This window comes from Zootermopsis nevadensis, unplaced genomic scaffold (genome assembly GCF_977971745.1).
Source record: "Zootermopsis nevadensis isolate Lab colony 2312 unplaced genomic scaffold, Znev_1.0 Znev_ptg000024l, whole genome shotgun sequence".
In the NCBI taxonomy this organism is placed as follows: Eukaryota; Metazoa; Arthropoda; class Insecta; order Blattodea; family Termopsidae; genus Zootermopsis; species Zootermopsis nevadensis.
Window position 1 is genome coordinate 17,666,212 of NW_028259156.1, and position 20,212 is coordinate 17,686,423.

At 38.1% G+C, this 20,212-nt stretch overlaps 1 protein-coding gene across 4 annotated transcripts in view; it reads right to left on the reverse strand.

Annotated features, from left to right (window-relative positions):
* Positions 1 to 609: 609 nt before the first annotated feature.
* The window catches only part of nej (CREB binding protein nejire), a 50,027-nt gene continuing 30,424 nt past the window's right edge, over positions 610 to 20,212 (reverse strand). For 2 of the 4 annotated variants that reach the window (XM_022063455.2, XM_022063452.2), the window contains 13 exons: positions 18,273 to 18,383; positions 17,361 to 17,495; positions 17,038 to 17,253; positions 16,238 to 16,498; positions 14,089 to 14,254; positions 13,577 to 13,750; positions 11,738 to 11,971; positions 10,818 to 11,048; positions 9,322 to 9,441; positions 8,339 to 8,545; positions 7,420 to 7,752; positions 6,800 to 6,978; positions 610 to 4,983 (listed from right to left, as the gene is read on the reverse strand). In XM_022063455.2, the coding sequence (XP_021919147.1) occupies positions 3,621 to 4,983; positions 6,800 to 6,978; positions 7,420 to 7,752; positions 8,339 to 8,545; positions 9,322 to 9,441; positions 10,818 to 11,048; positions 11,738 to 11,971; positions 13,577 to 13,750; positions 14,089 to 14,254; positions 16,238 to 16,498; positions 17,038 to 17,253; positions 17,361 to 17,495; positions 18,273 to 18,383 (3,730 nt within the window). In that variant the 3' untranslated portion in view covers positions 610 to 3,620. The remainder of the gene's footprint in view (positions 4,984 to 6,799; positions 6,979 to 7,419; positions 7,753 to 8,338; positions 8,546 to 9,321; positions 9,442 to 10,817; positions 11,049 to 11,737; positions 11,972 to 13,576; positions 13,751 to 14,088; positions 14,255 to 16,237; positions 16,499 to 17,037; positions 17,254 to 17,360; positions 17,496 to 18,272; positions 18,384 to 20,212) is intronic. The other 2 variants (XM_022063453.2, XM_022063454.2) reach the window with 2 other exon arrangements.

Consider the following 20,212-nt stretch of genomic DNA (forward strand, 5'->3'; position numbering starts at 1 on the left):
ACATTCCACTTTTATGCATTTTTGCACAAAGTGCATACAACTAATCCATGGTGGGGACTGTCTATTCACATGTTTCAGCTCTAAAACTACTTGATGGATTTCAATGAAATTTGGTTAACATCTATATTACACATTAATCAAACAGAACTTAAGGGCATACAATTTGGGATACTTTTAACATGTTTATGTGAATATTTAATTAAATACAAGCAAAAATAATGTCAGCTTTTTGTTGCGTGTTATTACTGTGATTTAGAACAGTGGTTTTGTATTTATAAAAACTTGTTTTGCAGTGAATGAACACCAGGCAACAAGACACACAAAATTAAAAAGAATGGGTTAAATCTTTCCACTCTTGTTACCTCTAACAGTACCAATAGTTTACAGAGATAGTGGACAACAGATTACTAACAGAAAGCAATGGTCACAGACTATGTGCAGGAACTATCCTTGAAACATGGACAGGGCCACCTGAATGCTTGTGCATTGATATTAACCTTATCAACTTTCTTGGCTGTGGGTGTTTAGGGTTGGGTTTCAGGTACAGGTATCAGCTATTTTCAAACCATTAGGAAGAATTATTCTCACTCAAAAGAGGTTGCACACTCCTAATAACAAAACGTATTTAATGATGGACTTCTGTTACAGTCACTCACCTGGAACATAAGAATGAGATTTTCAACAAGAATTCTCAAAATCAACTACGAGGTATCTTATTTCTTGAAGATTTATTATAAAATCATCAAATGCTCTTTGACCGTAAACCTACAGAAGACAGCAATCATATATGTAAATTATTTGCAATTTATGTTTTTACAATTTGGACTTGTCCACTTTGCCACAGATTTGTTAAATTAATACCATGTTCAAGATGTAGCAGAGTGACCTAGCCCAACTCACATGGACTCCCCCTTTGTCCTTTAAAAAATCTGAAAATGTGTGCAATCATTTCTTTAAATGATCTTTCACTTAAGATACATTTTATCTTTCTGCAATTATGTACAAACTGAAGTTTGGTGTGCTGAATTTTTGTTGTTTTTTCTTTTTGTTTGGTCAACACTTTACAACTGTACATTGAGCGCTTCAAATAATGGCTTAGTAATATTATACTCCATTAATACTAAAACACTAATCATGCTAACTTTTATGGTTTCATAATAAATAAAAGAAACATACTTTTACTGTAGGTATTGCACAGGTGGGTCAAAGACATTGGGAATTAAAAAAAAATTAAATAATATAAAACAAAAATACTCCTTATTTTGCATGTACACATATGGCACTTTCAAAACTAAAATAGGGGCAGATTTTGACAAGAGGTGGAATGTAAATGCTCATTTTGTTATTTAAATATATATAAAAATGAAATGGAGGGTACTGGGGACAAAATATAACAAAATCTGCCACCTGTTTTAATTTTACACCCAACTGTTTCATTCATAATGAGTAAAACACCAACAAATAACTATTAGCATTTTATAGTTCTGTTAGTGCCCAATGCAACTGCTAAGAGCTGGTACAGTGTAACTTGGGGCGCAAAGGAACATCACTCCCTACACAGCACCCGGTTGCTCTTTAATAAATAATGAGGTTTATTAATACAAACATAAAAAATATTACTCATCACAGTTGTCACAAACATTTAACAATTCAATGTACACAACCGTAACTAATTATTTGCACATTTACATGGTTCAAACCATGATAATTTTCACGTCTGCATTCCAAGTTACACCTTACAAGTGACACAGTGCACTCAACGGCAACAGTATGGGTGCCAGTGTGTTTGGTTCATGCACGGTGCTCGCTGGTTGTCATTTGAATGAAACATCTGCTTCATTTCCAGAATGCACATTTTTCCAATTGAAAACGTCAAAATGATCTTTTGTCCCAATAAAACCACCTGCCATACATCACAACCTTGCCCCACTGAGAAAACAAAAGAGTATGAAAAGAGTAATATTCATCTCATCAGCTTCATAAAAAAGTTTACAAGTACTTGAGATCTTTCTTATATAATATTGATTAATTAGGTTATATTAATTTATACAAGAAACCAGAAAGTGCTAGGCAGATTATTTCAATTTTATGATGCTGAAAAACCATCACTGATTATTTTGTTTGTATACATATTTTCTTCATTTTCTAGTGGCTTGTGTCATTTACTCATAGAAAAGGGAGAAAACTTATTTCTAAATCATCATGATTACAGTACATTGCCAAACTTGACGTTCCTTTCAGCACTTGCTAACACATTCTTATTACATGGGAAAGATGATGGAGAGGGAAGAAAAGGTTTGATTAAAAATTTAATCGTGGGCTGAATCAATGTCACTGGTGGTCATTTAAAAAAATCGCTGAAGTTACCTACATGTGATCATTTACGTCACTCACATGAGTATGGGTTGTCAGCCTTGGTAAAATTAAAAACAAGTTTATAATACCATGGATAAGGGGGCTGGGAGGAGGGGAAAAGTCTATATCCTACAATACAAGTTTGAACTTCCAAAGCTATTTATCAACTAACTATACAAATGTTTGTGTTTCTTCTTCAAATTACGATAAATGTAAACAAGGTGTACCTTTAAAGAAAAGAGCACACTGAGTTTATAAGAAATATTTTCATGTTGCATTTCATTAAGTTTGTAATGCTAACAATGATTGGTTCTATCATCTGTTAAGCAATGAATATTACTTCATTTGAAGATATTTATTTAAATGTTTTCCACTGAACGAACGTTCATTTCGCTTAGTCTCGTCTGGAGTAGCATTTTGTAAAATAAAATTAACAAATATTATGTCAACTGATGCACCACTAATATTTCTTGGTTTCCATATGAACATATTTTGCTTTATTTTTAGTTTAGTTCATTTTAAATTAAAGATGTTCACCACTACTTTGCACAAAGTCTGCACAAAAAACACAGCCTTGCTAAGCCAAATACTTGGATTGTTGTTGAACAGCTTGTCTTCCCTTAATACTACACTCTTGTCAGTTCTCCCCTGTCCCACCCTTCCCAGAAGTGGCACTTTTTACATGTTAAGTGGTACTGGCATCATTTGCACATTTATTTACACAAAACAGGTAGTGACACAGTAGCAGTAATACAAGTAACATTAGCAGTTGTCATCGTAACGGTGAGAGTAATAACAGAAAAATGTGAGTGATAGCAGTGGTAGTGGCGGTGATGTGGATAATGGTGACAAAGATGGTATGCCACTGTCACAACAGAAGAAGAGAAGAAAAGATTTCGGCAGTGTAAGTCCTCTCAATCAACATGGTTATCTACTCAACCACAAACCTGTCTCCTCCACACCACTTCAAATATATCAACATTCAACACACGAGATAAAGAGATCCAGGAGGGAAATTTTCATAAATGGATAAGAAATGAAGTCAACTTTACAATTTTCCTTGAACACAATATTTAGAAGTATGTTTCTATACCACACACAATTTGTACAGAGACTTCCCCTCTCTCCATCTCTTAATACTTTCATATTCAATGACATGCCTCAATTTCCATCACTGCACAAAACTGCAATGAGGAAACTAGGTACAGCATTATTCACATAAAAATCCCCATAATTTAAGTACTTAGATACACACACTTCCACTACTACAATTGTTCCACAAATTTTGAAAGCTTGTCCTGAGGAGTCATTGGGGGCAAATCATTGGGATCATTTCCCCCCTGTGTGGGTCCTTGACCACTTGATCCTGCTGAGCCCGGAGGGGCACCTGCAGGGGAGGGGTGGTGAGGCATACCTGCCCCTGCCCCATGTTGCTGTCCAGCACCAGCCCCTGACAACTGAGAGAGCATCATCTCACTGCTACCTCCCAGATCAGGTGGATGGTGTGCAGGTGAATGTGTAGGGGTCACATGTGGGGGGGGAGGATGGTGGTGTGGGGACGGAACGGGTCCTGCACCACCACGCGGGGAAGGTACGGGTTGGTTGCGTGGCGAGGGAACGGGCCGGGGCGACGGATTGGGCTGAGGTGACCGAATTGGAGGGGGGGATCTCACAGCCTGCATTAACTGCTGTTGCTGCTGAACAGAAATGCCAGTGGCTGAGCCTGTTCCAGGTGGTGGGCCCATCATCATTGTTCCTGCACCTGTCCCCTGCGGTGATGGGACAGGTGGTGGCGTGGGTTTTAGTCCAGGTTGCTGCTGCTGCAACACTTGCTGTGCTACCACTGTACCCGGTTGTTGCACATACTGCGTAGGCTCAAAACTAACATTTGGGTAACTGACAAGATGCCCTTGCTGCTGCTGCCTGCTTGTTGGAAGCCTCTGCTGCTGAACATACGGTGGAGCGGGCGGCTGTTGGAATGGACCTGCCTGTTGTTGCTGTTGTTGTTGTTGCTGCTGCTGCTGCCGCTGCTGCATGCTAAGAAGCTGCTGCTTGTACCATTGTTGATGTGGCATCATCTGCTGGCCCTGTTGTGGCAGCACAGTACCCTGCTGCTGCTGCTGACTCAGCATGGCCTGCATCTGCATGCGACCTTGCTGCTGCTGCTGCTGTTGCAGCTGTTGTTGCTGAGGGGACATCATGTGCTGCAGTTGCTGCTGATGTCCACTACCAGCCTGGCCTTGCTGCTGACCAGCCTGCTGTTGCTGGTTCTGGTACACCTGACGTTGCTTGATAAATGCAGCCATGAGCTGAGGATTGCTTTTCAGAATTTGAAGAATCTGCTGCTGTTGTTCAGGTGAATTGGGGGATTTGAGCGTCTGCAGGAGTTGCTGAAGTGCCTGTTTGTGCAGGGCAGGTCCCGCAGTACCAGGCATGCTGCCACCACTGGTTGGAGGTGGGCGAATACTGATGGGAGGGATCGGTCCACTGATGTGACTACCTGTTAACATACTTGACTGGGTGGGCTGAAGGTGTGGCGGTTGTGGCGGCTGCTGAGGTTGCTGCTGCACTGCTTGGGGTGTGGTCTGACGCAAGCCTGGGTTCTGTAGTGTCGCATTTGGAACATACCTACAGCCAAGACAGTGTCTCTTTGAATCTTGCAAATTCAATACAAACTCCTTTTTCACCCAAATGGTAACACACTGAACACATTCTAGAATTTGTTTTATATATTAGACCCCTGAACCAAAATTCAAGTCTCTCTCAGATTAAAAATACCCTATCATTGTATGGACCATATTGAGATGCAATTATGGCGGCAGATTCATCCATCTTGTGTATCCTTTTAAAATACGAGTTGAAAGATTACACCAACATACTGCTTATCTACCTTTGTCCTGATAGACCAGATATGTAACAGCAAGATCATGTGGTGGGACATATAGTTCTGAATGTGAGTAAAACAATGTAATTACATGCATGCACACCTTAATTTAGTTGTCTGACCCTAGAAATGACAAGTGTGGCTAATTATTCTGAAAATGCAACTGCCAATTTTGTGAAGTTCAGTAAGACAATTTATTTCTGAGAGGATACCGTTGTTATAAATGACAGATGGCCTCACACAAAAACATTAATTAAGTATAAATATGCAACAACTGGCAGATTTATAAAAATATTTCAGCTGTCACACTCAAATAAAATGTAAGGAACTTTGAACTGGTTGTGAAATTGTTTACATATCTTGAATGTGTTTATAACTTCAATGCAGACAGGCACTGTTATATTAGTTCTAGAGACAGAAGAAATTATTTTCCAGGTTATACTGTACAATTTCCTAACCAATACCTTATAGTTTGTGCAAAGGTTATGCATCGAGACTAAAAAATACACAAATATATTTTACAAAATAAAAACACTTGCCATTATAGGATATCAGATTAGTGTTCTCAGTAATGTAAGCAAAATTATTAATTAACTTAGTACCAGGGCTGTGGAGTCAGTACTAAAATCTCTGACTCCGGCTCCTTCATAAAAGCTCAATATGTACTGATAATGGTAAACCTACTACAATGGTACCATACGACATTTCATCACCACCACATGAATCATCAGGCTACTTTTTAGACTTATAACCTATATTTAAATATAAGTCTAATGGTTATTGCAGAAATCGGTTGGTTTGTAGACAGTTTATATTCTTAAGGTACCGGAGCCAAAGTTACAAAGCATTATTCGCACACCATGTGGCTCAACGTGTCATTGAATCTCCCTAAGCTTGAGGCTGACATGGTAGCGAAAGCATTAAAATAGTATTTTCTTAAGATTCTATATCGAGGTCAGAGTCGGTACATTTTTACCGACTCCAACTCCACTTAAAATTGCTTCTGACTCCGCAGCCCTGCTCAGTACTGGATATTTTCTCCAAGAGAGTCAATGTCTCAATTTTAGAAAAGACTGTATATACTCAACATGCCATCAACTCTACCAAAAAAAGTAATACCAATGATATACATATCTACATAAATTACACAAATTGACAAGACTTAAGAATATCATGACCCATACTCAGTATGTAAAATTAAATCTTGATATTTATTTCTGAAAACTAAATTTCTAAAAACCTCAGAATTATGACAGAATCTAATATATATCTCCTTCTTGGTCTTCTGGGTAGAATGTCCCTAAGAGCTTTCATCACCAAAGTTGTGTCAGCATTTCCTTTCTCTTCAGATTTACATATCTGGTACACTGCAACCTTCTCAATTCCACTATCCTAATAGCAGTATGCAATCTGAATACATAAGAAAATTTATTGTTATACACTATCCTAAATAGCTTACTTACCTTTCTTGGGCCTGAATAGTTTTTGAAAGTATTTTGAAAATCAAGGTCAGGAGATAATGTTATTACAAAAACACACTTCTACATAAAATGCACATACCTCCATTGGTCGATGGTGGGAATTAAATGTGCATTTGATGGGCCAATGGGACCTATTGGTGGTCGCTGCATCTGTGGGGGTGGCATCACCTGAGGCTGTCCTCCAATTGCACCCAGAGGAGTCACCTTGCCAGGATAACCAGTGTGAGGAGCTTGCTGACGGGCTGCTTCCTCCTGTACCTGTTAAGTAATGAAAACACCAGTTAGCATTAACACAAAATGTGTAAGAAGCTTTAATTGAATGACTTCCAGAAAGAAACCACAGACTTGATGTCATAATCTGCACAAGTCACAAAAAGGAAATAAATACAAAAGGAGAAATGGAAAACATTATGTAATCAACATTCAGCAAGATGCCAGAAGCTTAGTCCTCAGCACAGCAAAGCAAAAGCAAAGGTAAAACTTCATGTATGTTTGCACTCTATAGGACACAGAAAGTGGAACATGTACTGTTATGTTCATACTCCATTTACTACCCTGGTGTTGAATGCACTGATACATTCATACTTGTCACAGGGGTAATAAAACAGCTTTCAAAATGAAAAATGAGTCCAGAAATTAAAAATGGATAAAAAATCCTTGCCACCAAGTTTAATTCTGTGACAAGTACTCTTAACTAACCTGCTTAACAACTTGCAGCACGTTGGCAGGTGGTGTCTGTGTGCCAGGCTTGCTGCCGGCAGGTTGGTGGGGGGTCTGGAGACTCACCATGTTGCCTGCACCTGGTTGACCACTCATTACACCAGTCTGGCCCACTGCCCCGCCTGCCAAGACACTTCCTGGTCCTCCTGTACTCGAGTTGCCTGGCAGAGCACCAGATGGCACAGTGGACCGGGTGTTCATTACTGCCATGCGGCGCCTTAACAGCTGAGCCTGCTGTAACCTCTGCTGCAGTTGCTGCTGTTTCAGTTTATGTTTGATGTTCAAGCAGAATGGCACAGGACATTTTGTTTCCTGCAGTCACACAAAATCAAATTCGTAAATTTGAGACACCTTTTCATTAGTGAAATGGAGTATGTTGTAAAACATCCAAACCTTCTTTTATCATTTTTATGAACAATTTCTCTACAAGTCAAGTTATTATGATTAATTGTTAATGTAGACTTTAAATCACTAGAATAATTTTTGCATTGTTCATGGGATATAGGAAAAGCAGAAATTATTTGAACGATTTTGGTTTCAAAAACTGTCAACATCTCATTTTGTGTACATGGCATGAGATATAAGGTTCAAATAGCAGCGATGTCAGCGGTGCAACACTATGTGGAATTTAGGTAAATACCAACATTTTGGAGGAACATACTGCAGTATCTTTGGTAAATTCCTTTGAAAATTTGTATCTGTCTACAAGCCCACATAGCGTTACAACCGAGAAGATCAATATCATCATTTCATATTATCTGTGATTTAAATTTGATTTGTAGTAGAGGTATACTGATTAGTCTGTTTGACACTATTAGTCACCTGGGAAAGAGTAAAGATTGAAATGTAAAAGACAGTGGGGTCTTTTTGTTGGTTTTCTCAAAATCTAAACACTTACCTGGCAATGCTTCGCATGGTAACAACATAGGGCTATGAGTTGTTTGCAGATTGGGCAACCTCCATTAGTTTTCCGTTTGCAGATCTTAGTATGTTGAACCACACGTTTCATTTTCTGGCAACTTGGTAAGCGACAATTAGCATCACGACACTGACAAGCATGCACCAGGGACTGTATACAACGCTGAATTGACAGCTTTCTTGCTTCCTACAAACCCAAAATTAAAATCTATTAATACATTTTGAACCACTTAATCCTCCTACAGAAAAAAAAAGCAGTTTAGATGAAGTGTTACACAACTAAGTGAAGAAATTAATTATAAAATTAAGGTAAAATGCTACAAAGATATATAAAATAATGTCTCACAACAGTTATTTACAGAGTAACAGGAAACCACTTTGAAAGAAACAAAGGCAAAAACTAGAACACAACTATAATGAATATAAGATTGAATAAAACAGAATCCCAACCAACACCACAGAAGTAACAAATAATCATTTTGGGAGATGAAAACCTGATGGAAAGCGGAAGTGGAACATGAAGTCACCAACATACTAATGGAACATGCTACTAAACAGCGACAAGTGTGACTTTTCTGTATAAACCACAATTAAATGTAAATTGTAAATGTTAAAGAGTTGGTGGTGGTGGTGGTGATCAGAACTTACAAATGTGGTGAACTAAACTGATTACTTAAAATTATTCACTAACTAGACTTTTTCCATTGTCCTTCTTTAAAAGGACAAATCATGTTTCGGAAACTGGCTTTATTTCCGTCTTCAGGTGGGAGGTACCTACTCAGTTGGGTCCATCACTGGATGATGAAAAAAATCCAGATAGTGAATAATTTTAAGTGCAATCCACCATCATCAGAACCCTTTAGAATTGAATAAACTGGTTACTTTCTATAAATACATTTTCAATCATAATAATACTTTAAAGCACTCCTAAAAATGCTGTCATAAAGACTGAATGATACAAACCTGAGGATTAGCCTGTTTCTGATCTGATGGTGATGAACCATCATCCAAATCCAGTCCCAGTTTCTCCATTTTATGTGGATGACCATCCTTTTCATAGCATTGTACACAGAGATCAAAGTCCTGTAAAAAACAGAGATATACATATATACTGGAACACCTCTGATGAAAATCTCTAACCCTGCAAGTTCTAAAATGCATTTCAACTTAGAACTAGGATAAGAAAAACTGAATAAAAATAACTGCTAAGGGAAACACAACAATAATCCATTTTGGAACATATTTAAACATTAGACCTCTTGGTCAAATACTTCCATATTCAAAGTAGTATGAAAACGATTACAATCCTTTCTTTTCTGTTTCTGTTTCTGTAGGGGTTGGGGTGATGATGGGGGGTGGGAGTGGCAGGAACTACTGAAGATTGGAAACTATTACAGACTTCAACTACTGTACAATTTAAATTCAACATTTCCTTTCAAATTATATGATTTGTTTCTAGTTTACTTCATGACACTCCAATATCTGCTGATGTTAAAATGTGCAAAATGGGGGAATCATTGTAAATGTGGGAAGTAATGATAATGAGGTCTTCACGAAAGTACTATCCTAGCATGTGTTTGGACTGAGGTAAACCATGAACACCTGTTAGGATAACTAACCACAGAGCCAAGAACCGGACCCTCTCTCTTCCAACTTGCAATGCTGTGTGGGCTTTAGGCAACACACACACACTTAAAAGGTTTCCAAGAGTACGACATTCAAAATTACCTGGCCCCAAAAGTTTACCACATGGCTAATGAATGCTTAACGTTTCCCACGTAAAAAGATTTCCCACACAAGAACCCCATTTTAATTTTATAGAACATTTCACACAATATCTTTTGCAACTTCCCCTTCCAGATGATAACTTGGTAACCCATTTATTAGACTTTCCAGTGACTGGCACTCAGGCACACCTTAAAAACAACAAAACCTAAGGAGTTATCCATCCATCTTTAATTCTGATAAAGGCCTTTTCCATTTTGGTAATTTCTGTTCTATTAAGATATTTTTCCACAAAAGAAGTTTGAATTGCTTGGTCTCCTGATAATCTTGAAAACAATTCCACTGTACAAGTATGGGCACAGTCCAGTCAGTGACAGTATTCAATACATATGATATGAGAATCATAACTAATAAATAACAATTTACTAAGACTGTGAAAACATTCATGTTGTCTTCCTTCCTCCTAGACAAACCTGTTGCAGAGCCAACTTCTTCACATACCAGTAAATTGCAGTATTACCTTTAAGGGTATTTAAAATTTAAAGATTCATCTTGGTGCATTCAACTCAGTCCACTGTGTTCATCTTTGTTCCTCATTTTCAAAACATAAATGAAACTTTCACATATTCAAACAACAGTCATTATTAATTAAACAATGAAACAAATATGTGCATATAGATTAGTAATGAATGGTAAACTGGTGTAAGTTTTAAACAATTTACACAAATACTTACATCACAGACTGTGCAGTGGTACCGTGTCTCCACATGACCCTTACAGTTGTTACAGGTGTAGACGAACCTGTCCTGCCCTTGGTTATGGAGTTCATACAGCATTGACATGGACGAAAATTTGGCTCTTCTCAGTGACGAGAATTCATAGTGACGTTCACGTGCCATGGTTAAGAATGCATCACGTCCATCCATCAGATCACAATTGATGAATGGATCTGGATCCTGAATTGGCTGGGGGGAAAAACATAATCCACAAAACTGTGACATACACAAACTTCAATGTCTTTCATGTTTGATCATAATTTCATGTGTTACTTCAGATGAGATACTATCAGATTATGCTTTTCTCTTTTATACATTTTTAAATCTAAAAGTAAAAGTGTATTGTCCCTAATAGTAAGTTTGAAAATCTGCAAGTAAAACAAAATTGTTAATACTTTTGAGACAAAGCAACCCAACTTATGTTATGCCTATAAGAACTTCTGATAGTAATATAGAAAGAAAAGAAAAAAAGCCGTATTATGGAAACTTCTTGTACGAAGTTATTTGAATTAGAAAGCACCTATTGGCCTTCTTATTGTGGTCATATGCTGTACACATACACAATTCAGATAGAAGACCAAGCTTTTCTTTCAAATTTTCATTTTTTATTTCAATGTGGCAGATTGGGGGGGGGGATATCCTATGTTCACAAACAGTCAAAAAGATGGAAAATTAAACTGAACAGTTTCTGGGAAAACATCTGGCAAAATCTGATATACAAGACTCACACATCCATAGGGTTTCATATCAATATCAAAATAGTATTTCAAAAGTCTAATTGCATAAATTTCACTGTCAAATATTTTCACAAATTTTTGGGACTGTTAAGTGGTATCAATATCAAAATATTTCTGTGTGCCCAAGAATATGGTACTCACCGCTAAGCTGGCTGCCGACTGTGCCGAGTGTAGCCTTATTACAAAAAATACTTCTTTGTGCTTCTCCATTGTGGCAAAAATCTTTGCCGAGAGATCATTGCCTGTCTGAGGGGTGTTGGACTTTTTACTATTTTTTCGCTGATTGGCTTTTGACTTGTTGGACTTTTTTGCTTTTTTCTGGCCCTTCTTTTTACCATCAGGTCCTGATTCACTTTCTTCTTGAAGTGAGAAGATCTGGGGAGAAAAAAATCAATTTTATCAGTTTAAAATTAATATACAATTAAAATCTCCTGATGTTTGGCGACAGCCAATGACATAAGTTAACACAGTGTTGCCAGCACATGCATGCTCAAAGCAGCAATCAAAGATAATATTTGGAGAGACAGAGACACACACACATGTCTGCATCCTAACAGAGAAACATAATGAACAAGCATAAAGCAGATTAATCAAACATACTTTTACTATACCTGAAGCCTAACATTTCAGTATTCTTAGTGCAGAAGAAACCAAGCCCTAATATTAAATTTTTTCTGACTAAAAAAGTCTTGTTTCTTTCATAGTTTTTAAATTCACCTGTCATAAAATTGAAACATGGTTCAACATACATCTTTCTCAAAATAATCTAGACTGGTTGCTCTCTTTGAAATGCGATGATCTTTCTCAGTGCCATGAAAACAACAGGACTGTTCAACATCTTTGCCTCCCTGCATGTTCAAGAAGCACTCGTACTCACTCCACAAGCTTCAGCTGTTAGGTCTTGACACTTTTGTTTGTTATTCAGACATATTTTTTTAAAGAAATTATATACAATGAATACCATTTTATCAGCCTGGCTACAGATAACACTGTACATGTCACCATCAGCACCACCAGTGCTTCCACCTGGCTTAATGAAAGATGCCTCAATTAAATAAACTAAAACCTTCACACAAATACCACCGTGCATTTCTCAAACTACTGGAATATGACACTGCTTTTAATCTGTAATGTAGATACATCATGTGGTAAGTTATGAAACACATAATTATCTTAAAAAAGAATTTAAATACAGTGAAACTAACTGATGCAAACACAAACTGCTTGGGCCAGGAAACAAGGGAGTTGCACCTGCAAATTCAGAAAGCCTCTATGCATTTGCCTGACACCAATGTTTTATTTGAATCACTGATGTTCTGTCTGAGCATATGTGATATTTACATCTGCAATTCACAGTGGCCAGCCAGACATCTCTTAACTGAGCAACACTGCACAAATTTGAATGGCCAGCTCACTAAAACTGAACGTCCCTCAAATGTCAGGGGATTTGAATCCCATAATAATGGTCCATTATGAGAAAATATCTCTTCTTTCCCCAAAATTTAGGATGTTCAGCAGTTTGTTCTCACAGGTGTCCTTCTGGAACTGGGAAGAATGGGATCACCATTGAAAGTGGCCAGAGTTTTGTCTATTATTGAAAATAAAATTCACAGAATTACTAATGGTGGATTTAACAAATTTATCAGTATAATTTATAACCATCTCCTACTTTAATAATTTAAACACATCCTTACAATGGTGTTCCTCTGATATATAACATACAATATTCTGCACTATTCTACAAGTATATGCAATGTTCTGCACGTCACTCACACTTATGCCTAGTTAATAACTAATACTAACAGGTCTCCTAATTATACAACCAGTCACTTTTACTTGCCTTCACACAAAGGACTACCATATTGCCAAATATAATGCACACTTTCCTTCCTCCAAATACCTCCTATATAAATAACCTGACCTAACATAACTACAACAACTAGTGATACCAAGAGGATAGTGAAAAGATGCTGAACTCACATTGGCTGCAGCAGCTGCTGCCTCAGCTGCCTCTGCCTGTTTCCTCTTTTCTTCTTCCTCCTGGTCCAATTCCTTGATGCTTTCTTCAAGAACATTGGGCCAAAAGTCTCCTTCAAAATATGGAAGTTCTGCTGCAGAGCTTAGCTTATCCTCCACTGCTTGTTTGAGGATATCCTGACAACCAATACACGATCACTTCAATGTTGTATTTCATTAAAATACACCAATTTACATGCTTATAAAAATATGTAATTCAGAGTTGTATAATAATTTACTTTTTTTAAGAATGCAACACAAATTTTGATGTTTATGGCATCTTTGCCTAAAGTGTACAAAATGAAGGAATTAATGGAAAGTTCACGTTTGTCTATATGCTCCATCTCCATATCTAGTCGGATGAATTTAATTTTGACTTGTGCCCGTCCAGTATAACCTTAACACAACACAAAAATACAAAAAACTGAACAAATGTGCCAGCAATATAACTGTAAAAAGATCTTGTGATTTCATACCTTATAGTCAAGAACTATCCTCTCAATGATGCCTTTGTCCAGCATCTTTTTGTACCATTCCTGTAACCGTTTAGGCTTAGGAATCTTCTGCTCGGCAGGGTGACAGTGGAAGATATAGTCATCTCCTTCTGAGGGGGGACACGCCCAGATGTGTGCCATCGTATACCTGCAGTTAAGAGAACAAACAATCATACATACAGGTCTGTTGAAAATGTATCGGACCTTAATTTTTCTTCCCCGCCCGCAGAGAGCGTCAGTCGCTGGCAGTCAGCCTGTGAGTGAGTGTAGTGAACGCCCGTCGGATTTTCATTTACCGCGAAATGATGGAATGACTTCAGCAGCGGTATTGCATCAAATTTTGCCAAAAGCTTGGCGATACCCAAGTGGTGAAAACCATTCAGAAGATTCAGCAGGCTTTCGGCGACGATGCCATGAGCATCACACGAATTAAGGAGAGGTATAACCGCTTCAAAGATGGCCGCACGTTGGTGGAGAGCGAACCACGTTCTGGTAGGCCCTCAACAAGCTGAAATGATGAGGTCATTGACCAAGTGCAGACTTTGGTCATGCAGGACCGTCGTGTCACCGTCCGAGAACTTGCGGACAAGGTGGGGATAAGCATTGGTTCGGTACATTCCATTTTGAGCGAGGATTTGGACATGTGGAGAGTGTCCGCAAAATTCGTGCCGAAGCTGCTAACGATGGAGCAGAAGCAACTCCATCTGGAAGTCTCGCAGGACATGCTGGACTGCGCAAACGGCGACCCCGAGTTTCTAAACACCGTGATCACCGGTGATGAGTCATGGGTTTACAGGTACGACCCGGAAACCAAGGTGCAGTCGTCACAGTGGAGACATTCATCATCCCCGAGGCCAAAAAAAGCATGGCTGGTGTGCAGCAACGTCAAAGTCATGTTCACCGTTTTCTTTGTCTCCTGTGGACTGGTGCATCACGAGTATGCACCACAAGGCCAAAACATTACCAAAGAGTACTACCTGGAGGTCATCTGTCGCCTTCGTGATGCTGTGAGGCGCAAACAACTGGACCTGTGGGCAGCTCCATCACGACAACGCACCCACCCATTCTTCGCATCTGATTCAGGCTTTCTTGGCCAAACACAACATTCCTCTGGTTCGTCAGGCTCCCTACTCTCCCGACATGGCTCCTTGTGATTTTTGGCTGTTCCCCAAGCTGAAAACGCCGCTGAAAGGGACCCGATTTGAGTCACGAGAAGACATTATGCGGAACGCGACGGCCCAGCTGTACTCCATTCCCAACGAGGCCTTTCAGAAATGCTTCCAACAATGGCAGGACTGCTGGGAGAAGTGTGTGCAGTCCCAAGGAGAGTACTTTGAAGGGGATTAGTGTTTCAGACCTCCAGGTGAGTAATTGTATTTTTCCCGGCCAAAGGTCCGATACTTTTTGAACAGACCTCGTACATTAACCTATTAATAGTGCAGGCAAATTAGGTGAACAAGGCAGAAAGCTTGGTTGAATGAGAAAGACTAAAAAAAAAGTTTTTGAAACAAATCCCCAAATCAATTCACAATGCAGTACAATATGAATGGGGGTTAATTTCTAGTAAGAGTGAAAAATTGTCTCTTTGTCATCATTCTTGTGGCTTACTCATTCCTCTATGTAATGGGCAATAGAGGAGGACCTTCCCACAGCTTACATAATTGGAACATGAAGCTGACTAATCACCTTCATCTTGTACTGAGATCTAGAATGCATACAACTTTATCACCACATCCTATATTTGCCCTAAAAGCATTAGACATTATTACATTTACTTACCAATATGTGACTACCTAGTTCTTTGTCAATAAAACTGACTATAATTCTACTGTCATCAATTTATTACACACAGGGTGAATACACGTAAAAGAAAATTAATTTCATGGTGCCAAGGTCTTGACAAGCTCACAGTAGCTCACTCATCTTATCTGCTTTACGAGAAATCTGCAGGTTAATTATTTTGTTCACATGAGCATGTTGGTGGACCATATTCTGATAAAAATATAAATTCTGTATAGAAACAACAACAATAATAATGTGTCTCAATTATTCGGAACTTCACTATTTACACCTGAATCAAGACTTTCAAATAAGCCAAAGTAGAAAGGGAACCAAAATGAATGACACTTACCCTAGCTGTTTAACATAGTCAAGATAACCCAGAAGAATCTCATGGTAGACAGCAGTACGAAACTGTCGAGGGCGGAAGAAGTGCACCGAGTCCAGATAGGCTATATACACGCGGCGAGTGTTTGGACAAGGACACTCTGACCCATATTCTTGAACATGCATGCCAAAAAAACACACATCTGTGCCATCAACCTCCTCAAATGCGAAGAGTGCCTTTGCTCGATACGGAAACTGCTCTGGCAGATCACCAGGCTCCACAAACCTAGCAAAAGAACATGAAACAATTTAACAACACAATTTTACAGTCCCACAGACACTGTATATGTATATTATAGAGTACAGCCCAACATGAATTATCATAAAAGATGACAGAGTACACATGTACTATCTCTAAATTTCTGATAAAAGTACATGCAATCTGTATCCAAATAAGGATATATTGGCCATCAAAATCGCATGTCAAATTATTAATTTAAAGGCACATGGAAAACTTCCACCTGGGTTGTTTTTGAGATCCATTTAAACTAATATTCTAGCATAATGAAAAATGTTGTTGGCAGCTATTAGGTTTATTTTCAAACAATTTTAAAAGGAAGTAATATGCTGATAAATTCATTTAAAACATATTAATTTGCTGGTACAGTAAACTTTATTGAAAATACCCAAGACTGTTATAACATTGAAATTCACATGAGAACATGCTGAAATAAAGAAAAAAGGGAGTGGGGGAATTCTTTCCTGCACTTCAATTCCAATTAACATACTGGTTTAGAAATGTTTCCAAGCCCCATACTCTCCTACCTGTTTCTCATACCAGGCTTCACCTCAACAATCTTGTCAGAGCTGGCAACAACTCGAATTGCCACCTCACCAGCACCTGCCTCTTTTTTCTTGAGAAAATTATTGACTCGTGTTTCAATGTATGTCCCAAGTTTTGTTATAGGCAACCGTTTTGCATTGAATTTGTTCTCTTTTCTCTTCGCACCTCTCTTCTTTAAGCAGTTATCACACACAAATCTGTGACGAAACAATTACAACCAATTAAAAAATTAAAGAATAACTATTTTTCAGAAAAATACAAGGAATAATATAATGACTTCACCCATCTTGGTTTCTTTACTCACCCCTGAGGCCAGATAGATTCCATGTGAAGAACACATATCTGATGAAGTTTCCTTCCACAATCTTGACACTCCACAAATGGTTCCAATTCAAGATGATCATTTTTCATCTCCTTAAACTGGTCCTTCTTTATTGCTCTGTATGATTGAATCCAGAACATACATTAACACAAATTGACCAGCAGAGATAAAAAATCAAGGAGGGTGAAAAGGGCAGGACTTATATTGAAAATAAAAAATTAATTTTAAATTTTTGTCTGGAAATCTCAAGGGAAGATGTAATGTGTGAGATTTAGGCAGGCATGGATAGCTGAATTTCAAAATATCTTCAAAATACATGGCTGAAGGTAGATTTAACTAACAAAGGGTATGTTCCATCCACCTCCTATCTCATAAATTTTCCCTTAGATCCATTTTCTTATCCACTTATATATAACAGAACATGTTAATTAGGATTTTATGCCACATTACTCTAGCACATCTCATGTTCTTTATCTGTAGAGTAATTACTTTTAAATTATAGACTTGTGTCAGCAAAAAATGAATGTCCTGGCTCCTAAAGCATGCAAAACAAAACAAGAAAATATTTCCAAAATCTGTGTACTCCATTGGGGTACAACTTACTTTTGATGGATGCAAGCAAACTCTTAAGCAAATGCTAACAAAAAGAGACACACACTCCTTAACTTCTTTGCCACTCTTTCTGATCACTTATTTTAATACAAAACTGGCTGCTTTTGTATTGTGAACCAATGGGAACATAATGTGTGTCCAAGGAAACTGAATCAAATGGAAGTAGATTCTGACCTGGCATCCCTATAAAGTCACCGCTTTCCATTCACATACAAAACCTTTTCTGCTGGGCAGCACACAATACCAACAATACTGCCAGTATTTCTTAATAAAGATACTTACGTCTGTGGCTGTGTGGGATCATCCCCAAGTGTGACCGTGTCCCCTGGGATGTCATTGAAGCATTTCTGACAGAAGGTATATCTGTCGGAGAGAAGGCCCAGTATCTTTAGGCTGCAATTATCGGCATTTCCAATCCCCAAATCACCAGGAAGCCAAGGTTTGAGGGGCAGCCACAATCACAAAACACAACCAGTGCACCAGGCAAGCACAGGGGAGGAAACGAGTGCAGCAGAAAATGTGTAAAAACAAAAACAAGAGACAGAAAAATGAAAAGGTGAGAGGGATGGAAAGAAATTACAAAAGCAATGTAAATCAAGCAAGCAAGCAAACATGAACAATTTGTTTACAGGAATAAATTAGTACCAGGTGGTTATCATAGTTAAAACATGTATCAGTGCTGCTAACAGTCTCTTTTGAAACAACTTTCCATCATATAATAAATTCTTTTTGGGCTACCATCTGTGTCTGGTGGTTGAAAGGCGGAAAAACCAATGTTTCAAGAAACGTCTTCATCCTCATCCTCAGTGTCATTTTGGTACACTGGGGACGAGGGCAAAGATGGTTCTTGAAAAGTTCATTTTTTGCTTTTCAATCACCAGACGTGGCTTGACAGCCTGAGAAGAATTTATTATACTTAGATGCTCTGAAAGCTCCAGGTCATACAACTTTCCATCAACCCTTCCTATGCTACAAATAAGACTTTAATTTACAAATAGGTCTGCCTTTTGTTCATACATGACAACTAAGCTGTTACATTAAAATCACACAAGTTGGCAGGTAACATGCGACACTGCACCGACTGGCACAAGTAACAACTGGACCAATCAGCGCCTACCAAACTTGGCTATTTGGTATACTTTGCTTCACCCCCCCCCCCTCCCCAACTAAGAAGCAAAGCCACAGTGCTGAAAAGAATGGCCAGCAAGGAGGAAAACTAACACAAATAAACAATGATAGAAATAATAGAAATTATGACTGACACAATCATAAATAGACTGCACAATAATTTTAAAATTACTCTGCATAATATTGAAAGAAGGCATCCTTGTAACACTGTAATTTATCTACATGATAAGTGTCACCTACCGTCTTGTTTCAAACCAACCTCCATGGTCTTTTATCAACAATTACATTTTAGATATTGTGATTACATACACAGACATTTCTGCTAAATAAAATTCAGCATGAAAAGGGTTAACAGAACAGCAGCCAATTAAATAGTCAGTACTCCAGCTCAATTTATCAAAAGCAAATTGGAAAACAAAATTTTAGCACACTGACAAAATACACAGAAAAGCATTTATATGAGTCATCATATTTTCATTTAAAGAATGAAAAAACATATGTACATGAACTGTGTACTTTTCAAAACACATACCAAAGGACAGTGTGTAAATAGTCACATACATGACAAATTCACAAAAAACAGGCTGTCTTTACTGCTCAAAACTTTTTCAAGCAATTCTCCTACTGCCAGCAAACAAAATTGGTAGGAGGGAACAATTTTACAGAACAGAAAATGAAGGTAAAGACAATGGTAGTTCTGGTCACTTTAGGTGTAAAGATAAAGTTAATCTAGAAGACTAATACAATAAATAACATGGTAAATATATATCTGAGAATCTTTAGTGACCATGCAACTCAATTTACAATAAAACACTCATTTAAAGACTGAGATGTACAGCGAATTACAACAGACATTAAACATATGTTGGATTCAAGCAGTAGTAGCATCTTGTAATCAGAAGTTTGGAATTCTCCACCCAATTAGGCACAATACTTTCATGTCTTTATCACTTATCTCCCCCTGTCCCCCAAAAATTCTTTTTGACTTATAGAAATAATTTGAAGAGAGACTATCAACTGCTGCAGTTCTGACTACTTTACTGACCCTATATTAGATCAGTGTAACATCTGCTATTACACAGGAATTGGCTAGC